This window comes from Megascapheus bottae, chromosome 29 (assembly GCF_031878675.1).
Source record: "Megascapheus bottae isolate mThoBot1 chromosome 29, mThoBot2.hap1, whole genome shotgun sequence".
Classification (NCBI taxonomy): Eukaryota; Metazoa; Chordata; class Mammalia; order Rodentia; family Geomyidae; genus Megascapheus; species Megascapheus bottae.
The window spans coordinates 1,502,213-1,516,662 of record NC_143537.1 but is presented as its reverse complement, the minus strand read 5'-3'; the positions used below and the strand labels follow the sequence as shown (position 1 = coordinate 1,516,662).

Genomic DNA, 14,450 nt, shown 5'->3' with positions numbered 1-14,450 from the left:
TGACCCCGTTCTCCCCGAGAATCCCTGAGAATTCTCCCCCAAGTCAGACCCTGGCCTCTTTCCCCTCCTCCTCCGTCCTTTCTCCTTTTCCTTCTCCCCTAACCCGCTCCTCCTCCCCCTTCCCTCCTTCCTCTTCCTCCTCTCATTCCTCCCCTCTCCCTCCCTGTCCTCCCCTTCCGGAGATGAGCAGGGCTGCCCTCTAGGTCACCATTCCTTTTTATTTTTATCCTTTTGTTTTCAACATGTTTTATTAGTCTGTCTTGTCTTTATAAAAACACAACACAAATACACAGCACAACACAAAACGGGGTACAACACACTGTATGGTACACATCCTCAGACGGTGTGAGATATATTTATATAATAAAAGATAAAATAGTCACTTTCCATAATAAAAATAAGTTCTATTTTTCGTTTATTTTACAATATACTTAATACTCTCTTCTTCCTTGCGTCCTCTCCAGGGTTCCCGCCTTCCAGGGGTCTGGGGAGGGCCGGGCTGGGCTCAGGAACAGGGCCTGCAGCCGCACTCCAGGTGTCTCTCCACCTCCTCCACGAAGGACGAGCCGTCGGGGCACTGGAACACGTACTTGCGCCGCTTGCTGCGCACGGGCCCGCAGCATCGGGACCCGCAGTGCCCCCGGCACTCCAGCAGCGGCACCCTGGACGCCGTGGCACACCACACGTGGCCCCTCTGCAGGCGCACGGCCTCGCGGACCACCTCACCCCCACACGGGCTCTCTGTGGAGGTCAGAAGGGGGGGTCAGGCCCGGGGTCCAGGGGGCAGGGGGGGGGCTGTCCATCTACCCCCTCATCCACCAGAACAAAGATCATCCATTTACCTCCCACTCTTTCTTTCATCCACCACACCAGCCTTCCCGCCGTCCACCCATCCATTGGCCCATGATTCATCCCCCCAGGTATCAGACCCCCGTCCATCACTCCAGTCACCTTGTGCCCTCCCGCCCACCTGTCCATCCACCTGGCTTTACTTTTCCTTCTTGGAGCTTACCACACAAGTTTATGCTAAAAGAGGGGCAGCAGCGTGGCCTAGTGGTAGAGTGCTTGCCTAGCATGCACGAAGACCTGGGTTCCATTCCTGTTACCTCATACATGGAAAAAGCTGGTGCTGTGGCTCAAGTGCTGGCCTTGAGAAAGCCCAAGGACAGTGCCCAGCCCTGAGTCCACACAAAGAATAAAAAGTCTACAGAAACGAAGCGTTCACGCTAGGGTGATTTGGTGACAAGGGAGCAGGGACTGGGGACTGGCTTTCTGTTTCCCCTGACCACAGGCCACAGAGGACAAAGTATGTGTGTGGGGGGAGATGGGGCAGGAGCACGGGCTCTGGAGTGCTCTGCCCTCCATTTCCACACTCACGTCGGCCGCCCCCATCTTGTCTACACTTGAGGGATGTGACGTCTCACCTCCAGAACTCCCCACTGGCCAAGTCCACAGCGGCCCTCCCCGCCCCTCCCTCACCTTGCTCGCAGTGCTCCCCGCTGAAGCCCGGCGGGCACAGGCAGCGTGCCTCCCCGTGACTGGAGACGTGGCACTGCCCATGGTGGCACTTGAGGGCAGAGCAGGCGCTGGCAGAGTTGTTCTTGTGGTCACACAAAGCCCCGGCGTAGCCCTCCGCACACTTGCACACGTAGGAGCGGCCCACAGCCACACACTGGCCGTGGCTGCAGCTGGGGTGTGGACAGGAGGAGGAGGAGGAGGAGGAGGAGGAGGAGGAGGAGGAGGAGGAGGAGGAGGAGGAGGAGGAGGAGGAGGAGGAGGAGGGAAGCAGGCCCTGGTCAGCGCTGCTGGACACCTCCTCCTCATCCTCCTCCCCCTCCTCCCTCCCCGCCCCGCCCCGCCCGTGTCCCCGGGGCCCGGCACCGACCTGTGTCCCAGGCAGGGGTCGCGGGCCTCCTGGTCGCAGAGCGGGCCGGCCCAGCCCGGGAGGCAGTCGCAGCGGACGCCGCCGTCGGGGCCCCGGGCGCGGCACAGGCCGTGCCTGCACACGGAGCAGGACCCGCAGCCGGGGACCACGCCCGGGACCACGCCCGGGGCGCGCGCCGGGAGCGCCTTGAAGTCCTGCAGCTCGTCGTTGATGCGCACCTCGTGGATGCAGCCGTGGAAGCCGCCGCGGGGCCGCTCCGCGCCCTGGCGCAAGGCCGAGAGCCCGGTGGAGCTGGGGATGCCTGGGGGGAGCCGGGGCGGGGCGGCCGGTGAGCCCGGGGCGGAGCTGCGTCCACGCGGGGCGGGGGCCGGGGGTGGGCAGGGGCGGGGGCCGGGCCCGCCCCGCAGCCCGAGCGCCCATCGTCCCTCCCCCTCCCCCTTACCCCCCAGGTAGAGCGGGCTGGCCGCGCCCACGGCCGGCGGCTTCTGCAGCTTCCCCAGGCTCTTCGGGGCGCCCTTGTCCACCACCAGGTTCAGGGTCTGGTTCAGCATCACCAGCTCCACGCTGTGGAACTGCCCGTCGTTCACGGTCTCCACGCTGGGCCGGAGAGGGCGAGGGGAGCGCTGGACCCGGCCCGGCCTTCCCCACCGCGCCAGCCCACGAACCCGCGACCCCGCCCGGCCTCGAGCCCGCCCTCCCACCCGCCCAGGCCGCGGCGCACCGGGCGCCGAGCGCGGCCGGCAGGTGGCGACCGAGCCCGCGGGATCCGAGGGTGCCGGGTGCGGCGGGGTGGAGACCCGGGGACCCAGGGCGCGGGGCGGCTGGGAGCGCGGGCCCCGGCCGGGCTCGACGGGGAGAGGCGGCGGGCAGGCTGGACCGGGCAAGGACGCCGCGAGTCCGGCCCGCCCTTCTCCTTCCGCCTGCCGTCGAGTGTGCGCGCGCGGTGGGGCGGAGCGGGGCAGGATCCTCGCCTGCACGCAGGGTGGGCGTGTGTGTCTACATGTGTGCGTGGTGCGCACGCGCCGTGAGCGGGGCCTGGTCGACCTGGTCGAGTGTACCCGGGCGGGCGTGTGCGCAGGCGCCGTGGGCGGGGCCTGGTCGAGTGTACCCGGGCGGGCGTGTGCGCATGCGGGGCACGGGCGGGGCCTGGTCTAGTGTACCCTGGCGGGCGGACTTGTGCGCAGGCGCCGTGGGCGGGGCCTGGTCTAGTGTACCCTGGTGGGCGGACTTGTGCGCAGGCGTCGTGGGCGGGGCCTGGTCGAGTGTACCCGGGCGGGCGTGTGCGCACGCGCCGTGGGCGGGGCCTGGTCCAGTGTACCCTGGCGGGCGGACTTGTGCGCAGGCGCGGCGCGGGCGGGGCCTGGTCGAGTGTACCCTGGCGGGCGGGCGTGTGCGCAGGCGCGGCGCGGGCGGGGCGTCCTCACCTGTACACCGTGGTGGGCGGGGAGCTCAGGCTGTCGTAGACCAGCCTCACGTGGCCCTGGTACAGCTCCAGCGCCAGGGGGTCGTTGTCCCCCTTGTAGAGGAGGATCCCGTTGTCCTTGTCCGTGGCCACCTGTCCGGGGGCGGGGCAGGCCGGCGCTCAGCGCCCACTTCCTCAGGGAGCACCTCTACGGAGTGCTCCCACGGCGTGGCCAGCCGGGCCCCGAGTGCGGGGGGACCCCGGGGTGGGCGCGGGGGGAGGAGCAGGGAGGGGCGGCGGGAGGGGCAGGCCCACCTGCAGGGAGATGTTGGCCTGGGGCCGGACCTTGGCCGTGGCCAGCTCCACGTACGAGTCCTTGCCCACGAAGTTGACGGTGATGAGCTTCTCGCAGCGGGGCCCCGCGAAGCCCGGCGGGCAGCGGCAGGTGGGCTCCTGCTGCACCACGAGGCACTGCGCTCCGTTCTGACACTCGTGCTGGTCGCAGGGGCTGGTCTGCAGCAGGACCATGGGCGGGGGGTGCTCGCACCGGAGCCCGCTGGAGGGAGGGCGGGACGAGGGGCGGGTTAGACACCGCCCGCGGAGCGGGGGCAGCCCCAGAGCGGACGCCGGGCCAGCCTGCCCGACCCCAGCAAGCAGGCCTCCCAACCGCCGCTGCCCAGCTCAGGCCGGCGCGCTTCCACCGGAGCCGTGCCTCCAGTCAGGCTTTTGACGGCCAGTGAGAGGTGCAGTCTCAAGGACTCATCGAGTGGGCTCTGCGACACTCCCTCGAGGCTCCCTGCAGTCTATGCCCGCCGTTAACCTGCACATCCATGATAGGCGGTGGGCAGTGGTGTCAGAGAACCAGCCCACAGTTAGGCCCCGCCCCGCACGCAGAGCCCAGCCCCGCACGCAGAGCCCCGCCCTGCACGCAGAGCCCCGCTCACAGACAGAGCTCCACCCACAGCCAGGACCTCACCCATAGCCAGAGCTCCGCCCACAGACGGAGCCCCGCCCCACAAAGCCCTGCCCACAGGCAGAGCTCCACTCACAGCAGGGCCCCGCGCCGCACGCAGAGCCACGTCCATAGACAGAGCCCCGCCCCCACAAAGCCCCGCCCACAGACAAACCACCCACAACCAGGGCCCCGCCCACAGCCGGAGCCCCGCCCCGCACGCAGAGCCCCGACCACCGACAGAGCTCCACCCACAGCCAGGACCTCACCCATAGCCAGAGCTCCGCCCACAGACGGAGCCCCGCCCCACAAAGCCCTGCCCATAGACAGAGCTCCACCCACAGCCAGGGCACCGCCCCGCACGCAGAGCCACGTCCATAGACAGAGCCCCGCCCCCACAAAGCCCCGCCCACAGACAGAACTCCACCCAAGACAGGACCTCATCAGAACCACACCCACAGAGAACCACCCACAGCCAGGGCCCCGCCCACAGCCGGAGCCCCGCCCCGCACGCAGAGCCCCGACCACCGACAGAGCTCCACCCACAGCCCGGACTTCACCCATAGCCAGAGCTCTGCCCCGCACTCAGAGCCCCGCCCACAGCCGGAGCCCCCGCCCCGCACGCAGAGCCCCGCCCACAGACAGAGCTCCACCCACAGACAGGACCTCACCAGAACCACACCCACAGAGAACCACCCACAGCCAGGGCCCCGCCCACAGCCGGAGCCCCGCCCCACACGCAGAGCCCCGCCCATAGACAACTCCACCCACAGCCAGGACCTCACCCATAGCCAGAACTCCGCCCCGCACTCAGAGCACCGCCCACAGACGGAGCCCCGCCCCACACAGCCCCGCCACAGACAGAACTCCACCCACAGCCAGGACCTCACCCATAGCCAGAGCTCCGCCCCGCACTCAGAGCCCCGCCCACAGACAGAGCTCCACCCACAGACAGGACCCACACCAGAACCACACCCACAGAGACCCAGCCACAGCCAGGGCCCCGCCCACAGCCAGAGCCCCGCCCTGCACCCAGAGCCCCGCCCACAGCCAGGGCCCCGCCCACAGCCAGGGCCCCGCCCACAGTCAGGGCCCCGCCCTCACACCCAGAGCCCCGCCTTCCTCCAGCAATGCCCTGCCGGACCGGGTTTGGAGCTGGGCCTGGAGCCTGGCTTCTTCCACCCACCTCTCTCGTGGTTCTGGATTCATGGTCCAGAGGCTGCCCATAGGTCCTCCCACCCCTTCCCTTCGTGGTGGGTGATGGGCTCAGCGTCTGGGGACTGCCCTAAGCGCTTTTGTTCAAGACCACTTCCAGTTTTCTGGCGTGGTTGGAGATAAGCATCTCTCGGTGTCCCCCCCCCCCCCCCCCCGTCCCCCCGCCCGGGCTGGCTGTGCCCAGGGATCCTCAGAGCTCGGCCTCCCGAGTGGCTAGGATGACAGGGGGCCACTCCCCCTTTTCTCGTGCTTTGGTCTGCGTTTTGGGGGTGCGGAGGAAGCCACTAGAATTGGATGCTAGCACTTGCCCTCCACTCCAGCCCTGCTGTTTCCTGCCAGGGAGGGTCAACTATGTTTCTATTCTCCACCCTAGAAGAAAGAGTCCGCCGCGTGTGGGCCTCTGGCTCTCCTCCACGGAAGCTGGCACCCACGGTGGAGGCACCAAGAGGGCGGCTCTTCCATGAGATCCAGTGGCCCTGAGTGGCAGGGGAGCTGGTGCCAGGGCAGCGTCTCCATGGAGTTGGCTTGGGCCTGTCTCCATCTGGTGCCGTGTGGACGGCCCCAGCTTCTCCTCCTTGACCCCCACCACCTCCACCTGTCCTACCTGAAGCCCTGGGGGCAGATGCATGTGTAGCCGTCCACCGCGTCCACGCACTGGGCCCCGTGGCGGCACTTGTGGGCCACACAGTCGTCATTGTCCGTCTCACAGAGCTTCCCGCTGTAGCCCGGCGCGCAGTCACACCTGGAAGGTAGGGCGGTTCAGGGCCTGCAGCCCCCTGCACCGCTGGTCTCCTCTTCCCAGGGGACCAGTCCCCTCTTTCCCACCCCACACACATCATGTCCTGATGGGCTGGTCAGGCCTAGGTCCACTCCTGGCTGTCATGGACACTCCCAGCCTTTGTCCCCAGAGGTCAAGGTGTGCCCCTTGAGGACAAAGTCTGCCCCTTGAGGTCAACGTCCGGCCTGGCTTGGGATGTCAGCAGGAAGAGCCCTTTGCCTTTCCTCCCTGGCTGGCAGTGCTGCAGGCCAGGGCCCTGGTCTCTAAGTGAGGGACAGTTCTGGTGTCTGCTGAGGGCCTGACCTGCCATCTCTTTACAGACTCAGGACAGGGCGGTCCTCTCCTGAGGCCACCTCTCTAGCCACCATGGAATCGTGCCTGCATTCCCCTGAAGCAGCTTGCCTCTTCAGTCACGACAGAGACCACGTCCCCAGGAGGCTCAGCCAAGCCTGAGCTCCTGTCCCCTCCTCCCACCTGCAGGCCCACCAGCTGACGACAGCCTGGCTGTAGGTGTGGGAAACAAAGCACTGTGAAGCTGCATGCTAGGGCGGTAGCCAGACACCCTTTAGACTGTTTCTCCTGGGATGGCTCTGCTTTCCTTGCTAGAGACAGGAGATGGGCTGATAGAGAGACCACCAGGGAAAAGGAGGAGAAAGAGAAAATCTCTATCCATCCACCTACTCATCTATGATGTTCCCATCCACCCACCCATCCATCATCCACCCACCCACCCATCCATCCATCATCATCCCACTATCCATATCCACCCATCTACCCATCCATCATGCATATCTACCCAACCATCCATCTAATCACACACCCATCTGTTGATCCATCCATTATCCACCCATCCATCAGTCCATTAAGTGGCCCCTTTATCATCCATCCACCCATCTACCACTCACCAATCCATCATCCATCTATCCATCCACTCTCTTATCTACCTGTCCATCCATCTACTCACTCATACATCAGTCCATCTGTCCATCCACCCACTTGTGTACCCATCTATCTATCCACCCATCCATCCATCCACCCATCCATCACCCATCTGTCCACCCACCCACTTATGTACCATCCATCTTCTATCCGCATACTCATGTATCTACCTACCACCCATACATCTACCACCCATGAATCCAGCATCCATCCGTCCATCCATCACCCATCCATCTTTCCATCATTCATACATCTGTCCATCCATCCATCTTCTCATCCACCCAGCCATCATCTCTCTCTCTTGGCAGAAACCTAGAGAAAGAGAAAAACCACAAGAGACAGAGCCATGCACATAGGAAGGCATACTGAGAAAATTACAACACGAAGGAGGCACACACAGAGAAATGCATAGGAGAGACAGAGAGGGGAAGGAAGGGAGGGAGGGAGGCAGGGAGGGAGGCTCAGAGCTTCAAACCCAGACTGGTGGGGGCCTAGTCCCTGGACCATGCTGGGACACGAAGCCGGGCCTTACCTGAATCCTTTGTCCAGGGACACGCACTTGGCCTCGTGCTGACAGGCGTTCAGCTCGGGCACACAGTGGTCGATCACCTCGTCACACAGCTCCCCTGGCAGGCACAGGGAAGAAGCGTCAAGTGTCGGGATGGAGGGTTGTCGGGTTGATGTCTAGGCCGGAAGCACAGACCCGTCCACCCCTGGTCAGGAGGGTGGGGACATTGGTGTGTGTTTTCTTTTTTTCTTGAGACCTCAAGCCTGTCATCCTCTCGTCCCTCGTGGCCCATGTGGCCTGGGACCCTGGGCTGTCCCACAACGAGCGAGGTGGGGGTCTACGCCGGCCTGTGTGGTTGGGCCGCGAGGCGGGTGCCCTGACCTGTGTAGTTGGGCGGGCACACGCAGGCGTAGTTGTTGATGCCGTCCACGCAGGTGGCGTTGTTCTCACAGTCGTTATCATCGCAGTCGTCCGGGTTGATCTCGCACTGCTGCCCCTCAAAACCCAGGGGACAGGAACAGCTTGGGAGGGAGAGAGAGCCGGGGGCCAGGAGAGGCAGGTTGGAGGGGGTGGAGAGGAAGGTTGAGTCGGGTGTCTCCTGAGGACACAGGAGGTCTCTGGGGGGGCTGAGCGGGAGGCCCCCAGGACCCATCTCCTCTTGCCTGGCTCTTGCTGTTGCCTCGTTCTGGAAGGGTCCCCTCTGCCCCCAGTTAGAAGTGGCTTCTGGGATGGCTCATCTTTGAACCCCCCTTCCTCTGGCCCCTCTGTGGCCTCTTTATTATAGACAGAGAGAAGGGCTGCAGAATTCACTTTCCGTGCCCAGGGCGGTGGAGCCAAGCATGGTAGCGAAGGTCACAGCTCTGCTAACAGATTTCCCGGTTCTGACCTGCCACACCCTGTCTGTGTGACACTGGGAGCCAAGGAAAACACTGGGAAGGGTGCAGGCACAGCGAACCACAGATTCAGCAGCGGCCCCTCCTCACGCTGTCCCCAGGGTGCCATCTCCTGGGCCCTCATCTTGTAGAGGAAAAACCTCAGCCTTTCCGCCCACTGCCTTGGCAGCCCCTGGCCCCGAGAGCGGAGGCTGGCACCTGGAGGCCGGTCTAGGGGACTCTGAGCACAGGGCTTGTCCCTTCACTACCTCAGTTTCCTCCTCTGCACGCTGAGGGGGACGAGGAACCCCGGGTGAGGGCCGGGACTGAGCTCCTACCTGAACCCCTCCTGGTGGGCCTCGCTGAGGTGGCAGGTGCCTCCGTGCTGGCAGGGGTTCTGGATGCAGGGGTTGATGGGCACAGCACAGTCCTCACCCTGAGGGAGGCAAGAGGGAGAGGAGCCTGGGGAGGGCGGCCGTGGACAGAGCTCCCAGCCGAGGAGACCACGGGCAGCCATGGCTCCACAGAAGTGTGGGGGGCCTGCTGGGTTCAGACTCCAGCTTCACCACTGCCCGGAGTTCACGGCTCCTCTGTCCTCAACAGCAGGGTGAGAGCAAGCCTGTGACACAGGGCACATCCCCTCCCGGCTGGACCTTGACCTTGCCAAAGCTTCTTGACCTTGGCTAGGGTCAGGAGGGTGGGGACATTGGTGTGTGTTTTCTTTTTTTCTTGAGACCTCAAGCCTGTCATCCTCTCGTCCCTCGCGGCACACGTGGCCTGGGACCCTGGGCTGTCCCACAACGAGAGAGGTGGTGGTCTACGCCGGCCTGTGTGGTTGGGCCCCCTCCCCTGGCCCAGGCACATGGGGCCTCAGCTTCCATCTGCTGTGAGATGGGAATAATAATCCAGGTTGAGCGCCCTTGTCCCTAAATGCAAAACCCAGAAGGCTCCAAAATCTGAAACACTTTACTGCTGGCCTCATCCCGCAACAGAAAAATCCCCCTCTCACCACAGGGGTGGTGGCGGCGCTAGACAGACAGAAAGAAGACAGATGGACGGATGGTGGGCAGCCAGCCAGCCTCTGCTCTGGGACCCTGTGAACACTGGTGGCAGAGCACTGGCTGAAGGAGGGGTGAGGCAGGTGGGGCTCCGGCCCTTTATGCCCGGTGGAGCCATCCAGAAGCAGACCTCAGCCGTGCGGAGGTGGGGGCCTGCAGGGCGGATCTGGGTCACCTACATGTTTCGCTTGTCAATGCCTGGCTAACTAAGCGGGGTTCCGTTCTCTGAAGCCACTTTTTGCTCAACTCTATCAGCTTCCTGAGGTTCCTGGGTTTTCCCCACCTTGTGTGTGCGCGCGCGCGCGCGCACGTGTGTGTGTGTGTGTGTGTGTGTGTGTGTGTGTGTGTGTGTGTGTGTGCCGCACTGCTGACCTCGAGGCCCAGGGGACAGCTGGCATCAAGGGGAATTGAACCCCGGTCTCTCTAGGCCCAGATCGGGCTTTATGGTACTATCAGCTGCCAGCACCTGTCTAGTACACCTGCCACCTTTCAGAATCCTCCAGGGGCCAAGAAGAGGCCACACTGGCCCTGCCGTCAGCATGCTCCCCTGTGGGTAGGGAGAGGAGGTTCTAGAAATGCCCTTTATGAAGGTGGAGATGGGGAGGGGGGGGGGTCTCAGAGGTGTCTGCACCCAGGCACCTCAGCGCTCTGGGGTGCTGGTTACCCAGACTCCACAAAGAAAAGACAATGGCAGCCTTTCCTGCTGGCCCCCGCTGGCCCTTGAGCATCCCGGCTGAGACTCCACAAGGGTGCAGGGCCTCCACCAGCATGGAGGAGAGCAGAATGACCGTGCCGCTGGGCACGTGTGTGCAGGCGTGGCGGCCCGCCATACCTTGTAGCTGTGGGGGCAGGTGCAGTGGAACTGCTCCCCAGAGTCCTGGCTGCACGTGCCGTTGTTCTTGCACGGGTTGGAGAGGCAGGCGTTGCATTTGGCCGCGATGTTGATGTCCACTGGCCCTGGACGGCAGAGCAGAGTGTCAGGGGCCGGTCACGGTCCACGGTCCTGCTCCCTCCCCCTGTGCACTGCCACTCCCCTCAGCCATGCCCCGGGGCAGCTGCTGGGCTCTCTCTGGGCGGTGCCTCCCATCTGGCTGGAGTCCCAGCAAGGCAGCCGCCATCCAGCAAGTGGAAATCACAGCGGGACGCTACCCAGAAGCTCTTGTGCAGTGAAATCAGTTAATTAGCCTGATCCAATTTGGGTGCTAATCTGTGAACAATGCGCCATAATTAGAAACCCTGGTGCATCTTCATGTTCCGAGAAGCACAGGGCCTGGACTCTATCTGGATCTGCTGTCTTTCTCCACGGGCTGGGGGTGGAGGTGGGTGGGCAGGAGCTGAGGCCAGGGGCACACACAGAGAGTCCTCCCTGCAGTGCTCCCCAGATCGGGGTGGTGCTGGCACTGTGTCTGGGGCCCTCTCCCTTTCCCAGGATGGGGCCGATGGTCTCCTGCTGCCTTCCTTCAGCGGGAGGAGGGGGCGGGGGGAGGTCTGTGTTTCCCCATGGCAGAGCTTGGACAAGGGGGCGGGGGTGTCCTGGTACTGCAGACAGCTGTGACCAGGGCCCCCCCGCGCAGTGCACAGACCCTGCTTCATGGGAGGCCTCAAAACAGTGCGTAGCGGTGGGGATATCGGTTCCCCAGGGCTCTTGGGTCACACAGCTGTCTGTGCTAGAGCCAGGATGTGCTGTGAAGCACAGCCCCACGCCAGCCAGGCTGTGCCCGGACCCCTGTGGCGGCCATGGGGTGGACAGACTAGGTAGCAGCTCCCCGTGTGTCCCCAGCATGAGCAGCTGTGACAGGGAATCCTGTTGGAAGGCTAGCTGGCTCTCTGCTTTCAGAAGCAGAGGTGGAAAATGGGAATCAGCATGGAAGTTGTGTTGTGCTGTTCTGTTCTGTGACCCCGGGCAAGGGGGCTTGGGGACCCTTGGGCTCCTAGACTCCATTTCCCCTGGATGCTGAGGGATCTCTGAAAATGGCGGAGGGTGTGGCACCACGGGGGAAACATGAGCCGAAGGCACGGGGTCCTGGTTTCCCCCCTGAGAGACTCATGGGAGATGCCAGCTCTGAGAGGCCACTGGAGGCCGAGCAGACTCCCGTCCCAGGGTGAAGGGGTGCAGGGCTGCACCTACCCTTGCACTGGAAGCGGTGGGTGGGGGTGGTGAGCAGGAGTCGGTCCGCCATGGACTCGGGGCTGCCGCAGCGGGCAATGCCAGGCTCTTTGTACCCAGCCTTCACCCACTCTGAGAGCCAGCGCAGCTTGCAGTCACAGTGGAGTGGGTTTGTTCCCAGAGCCCTAGGAGGCAGAACGGTGTCAGGCTGCCCGGGGGGCTCCCTGAAGAGCGAAGGAGGCAGACTGTGGCTGGACTGGTGTATCAGATATGGTGACCGCTTGGAGAAGTGTCCCCTGGAACTGCCTCATTCCAGCCCCACCGAGCCCCCCCACTTCTAAGGCTTTGCTCTGAGGTCCAGAACTTAGGGAAGCAGCTCCACATCACTCAGCCTGGAGACCCAGGGAGGGGGCAGGGGAGAGGCACAGTTCAGTGAGAACATTCTAGAAGGCGCCCACCATGCAGCCTGGGACTGTGTACACGGTAAAAAAAAAATCTACGCCGTAAAATCTATCAGTAGAAAATCCTTCTAACTCTTCAGGTTCCACCCGGGGCTAACCCAGCCGACTGTGGGCCCAGAGTAAGGGAAGACTTGTGCTTGCTTTCTTCCCCTAGCCAGGCAGTAAAGCAACGACTTCCTCCCCATTTATGTGGCCCAAGAGGGGGCGGATGGATGCTAATCAGGCTGTTTTGCATAAGGGATCTTTGTACTTGAGTAGCAGCATGCAGTGCACGGGGGCAGGGGAGGCTACTTACAGGTGGGACAGGGACGTCAGGTCGTCGAAGGAGCCTTCGGGGACGCTGGAGATGTCATTGCCGTGCAGGGTCCTGAGGCAGGAGACGCAGGTCAGGCAGCGTCAGTCTGGGCCCAGCTCTGCCCCTGTGCTTACCGGAGCCCCACGGCTGGAGGCCCAGCTGACCCTCCCTGCCTAGGTTCAGGTATCCAGCGGTTCCTCTGCATAACAACAGAGGGCTTGGGGAAGAAGGGGACAACGTTCACTCCCAAGGGTCCTGGATGGAACAGGACGCGAGCCCCTTCTTGTGGTAGCACATAGGATAGGTGCCTTTCTTTTTTTGAGTCTCCTTTTCTTCCTTTTTTTTTTTTTTCCACTTTAAGAATGGAGAGGTCTCATGGTCTGGGGGGTTTTGGAGAAGGTGGGCTTGCAGCCTGGCCATAAGCACGAGAACCTGGCTGCCAGCCCTGTAATCTGCTCTCACCCCTCCCAGAGCCCCACTCTCTTGCTGCACCAAGGGGGCCCACAAAGCAACATTCGCCATGGAAGGCTGTGGGGACTGGGGGACCCCGCAGTAATTTAAACGTGCCAGATGATGAATTGGTGCATAAGACTTGGTACAGGGGTCTAGGAAGAAAATGTCAATCACAGCTCCCTTCGTATCCCCCGGAGAGAGCTGCGCCACAGAGCTTGGTGTCAGCGGGCTCCCCCAGGCCTCTGGAGCCGGGCCTCCTGTGTATGGATTTAGCACCAGCTGCTCACGGGCATGGGCCTGGCACTTCCCGCACCCTCTGCTCAACATCTGAAAGCAAGTTTCAGAGCAGGCACATGAGGCAGGACCTGCCCCTGCCTCCCTCCGTTCAGTGGCTAGGAGCTCCTCTCACTGGCAAGGTGTGCCCGCGCCTTCCACAAATGCCCAGAGGATAGACCTGCAGCAAAACGGAACTGACACGGCTGTGGGCTTGGAAGAACAAGGCTGGAGGAAGTCAAAGAAGCTCACGCTCCTCGAGTGGCCACGGGGTAGCACTTGAGGTGACTCCGGAAAACCTCAGCTGACCTGAGGGCCAAGGGGCACTTGTGCCCTGCCAGGGCTTCCTGGGGCTAGAGCTGCTCAGAGGGGCAGGGCCTGGGGAAGGCAGCAAGGCCCTGGTGCAGGGTGAGGGGGGACCGGAGGGCCCCGTGAAGGGTAAAGGGAGGGATGGGGAGGGAGGACGGATGCGGGCCTGGAGAACCAGCCCTGAGACTCAGGCAAGCGTGCGCACACCAGGAAAGACCGCCGTGCCCCCTTGGGTGTCCTAGCTATGCTTTGGATGACAAGGAGGAAGCTATTTCACGGGTTTCATGCTTGGGGCCTGACAACGTTCCCGACACATCCTTCAAAATGTGTTCACCTTCACACACCAAAACACACGTGAATATGCACCCCAACACTCACGCACGCGCACGTGTGCTTCACCACACACGTGTAGACACTCACATGCCTGCACGCCTACCCACACCCTCCCACACGCGTGCACGCATGTGGACAACCCATCCCACACTCACAGGCAGGCATGACCACACATGTGATCATGTGTGGGGCACACACATGGGCACACACACTCACACATAGGCATGCGCACGCCATCATGCAACAGCACACGTATGACTCCCCCAGGGGATGGGAAGGTGGGGGCCCTCGTGACACGTGGGGTGGCTGTTCTGAAAAGAACCCTCTGGGAGCCAACAACGAAGCCCTGTTCTGGGGGCTCAGAATCTCTGCGTGTGGAGGGTGGGGGTGACTGTGTCAGGTCACCCCTGTAAAGCTGGCGGGGACAGCCTTCCCCACCAAAGGGCTCCTGGGAGGGCAGGTGTGACATGCCAGGCCCCGAGTCCCTCACTAGGGCACGCAGAGCCCCAGGGATGCAGGGTTTGCGCAGAGTGCCCCCCGCGGTGGTGGCTGACCCCCCACCAGGGCTGACTCTGGGGGTTCTGGGTGAGCCTGCAGAGTGCCAAGGGGT

At 63.2% G+C, this 14,450-nt stretch overlaps 1 protein-coding gene across 1 annotated transcript in view; it reads right to left on the bottom strand.

Moving 5' to 3' along the window:
• Nucleotides 1-383: 383 nt before the first annotated feature.
• The window catches only part of Slit3 (slit guidance ligand 3), a 230,622-nt gene continuing 216,555 nt past the window's right edge, over nucleotides 384-14,450 (bottom strand). Inside the window, exons 24-36 of the mRNA XM_090320813.1 lie at nucleotides 12,473-12,544; nucleotides 11,738-11,901; nucleotides 10,442-10,566; nucleotides 8,890-8,987; nucleotides 8,061-8,200; nucleotides 7,704-7,797; nucleotides 6,059-6,196; nucleotides 3,603-3,843; nucleotides 3,310-3,440; nucleotides 2,328-2,482; nucleotides 1,886-2,186; nucleotides 1,480-1,688; nucleotides 384-741 (exon numbers count right to left, since the gene is read on the bottom strand). Of these exons, the coding sequence (XP_090176939.1) occupies nucleotides 506-741; nucleotides 1,480-1,688; nucleotides 1,886-2,186; nucleotides 2,328-2,482; nucleotides 3,310-3,440; nucleotides 3,603-3,843; nucleotides 6,059-6,196; nucleotides 7,704-7,797; nucleotides 8,061-8,200; nucleotides 8,890-8,987; nucleotides 10,442-10,566; nucleotides 11,738-11,901; nucleotides 12,473-12,544 (2,104 nt within the window). The 3' untranslated portion in view covers nucleotides 384-505. The remainder of the gene's footprint in view (nucleotides 742-1,479; nucleotides 1,689-1,885; nucleotides 2,187-2,327; nucleotides 2,483-3,309; nucleotides 3,441-3,602; nucleotides 3,844-6,058; nucleotides 6,197-7,703; nucleotides 7,798-8,060; nucleotides 8,201-8,889; nucleotides 8,988-10,441; nucleotides 10,567-11,737; nucleotides 11,902-12,472; nucleotides 12,545-14,450) is intronic.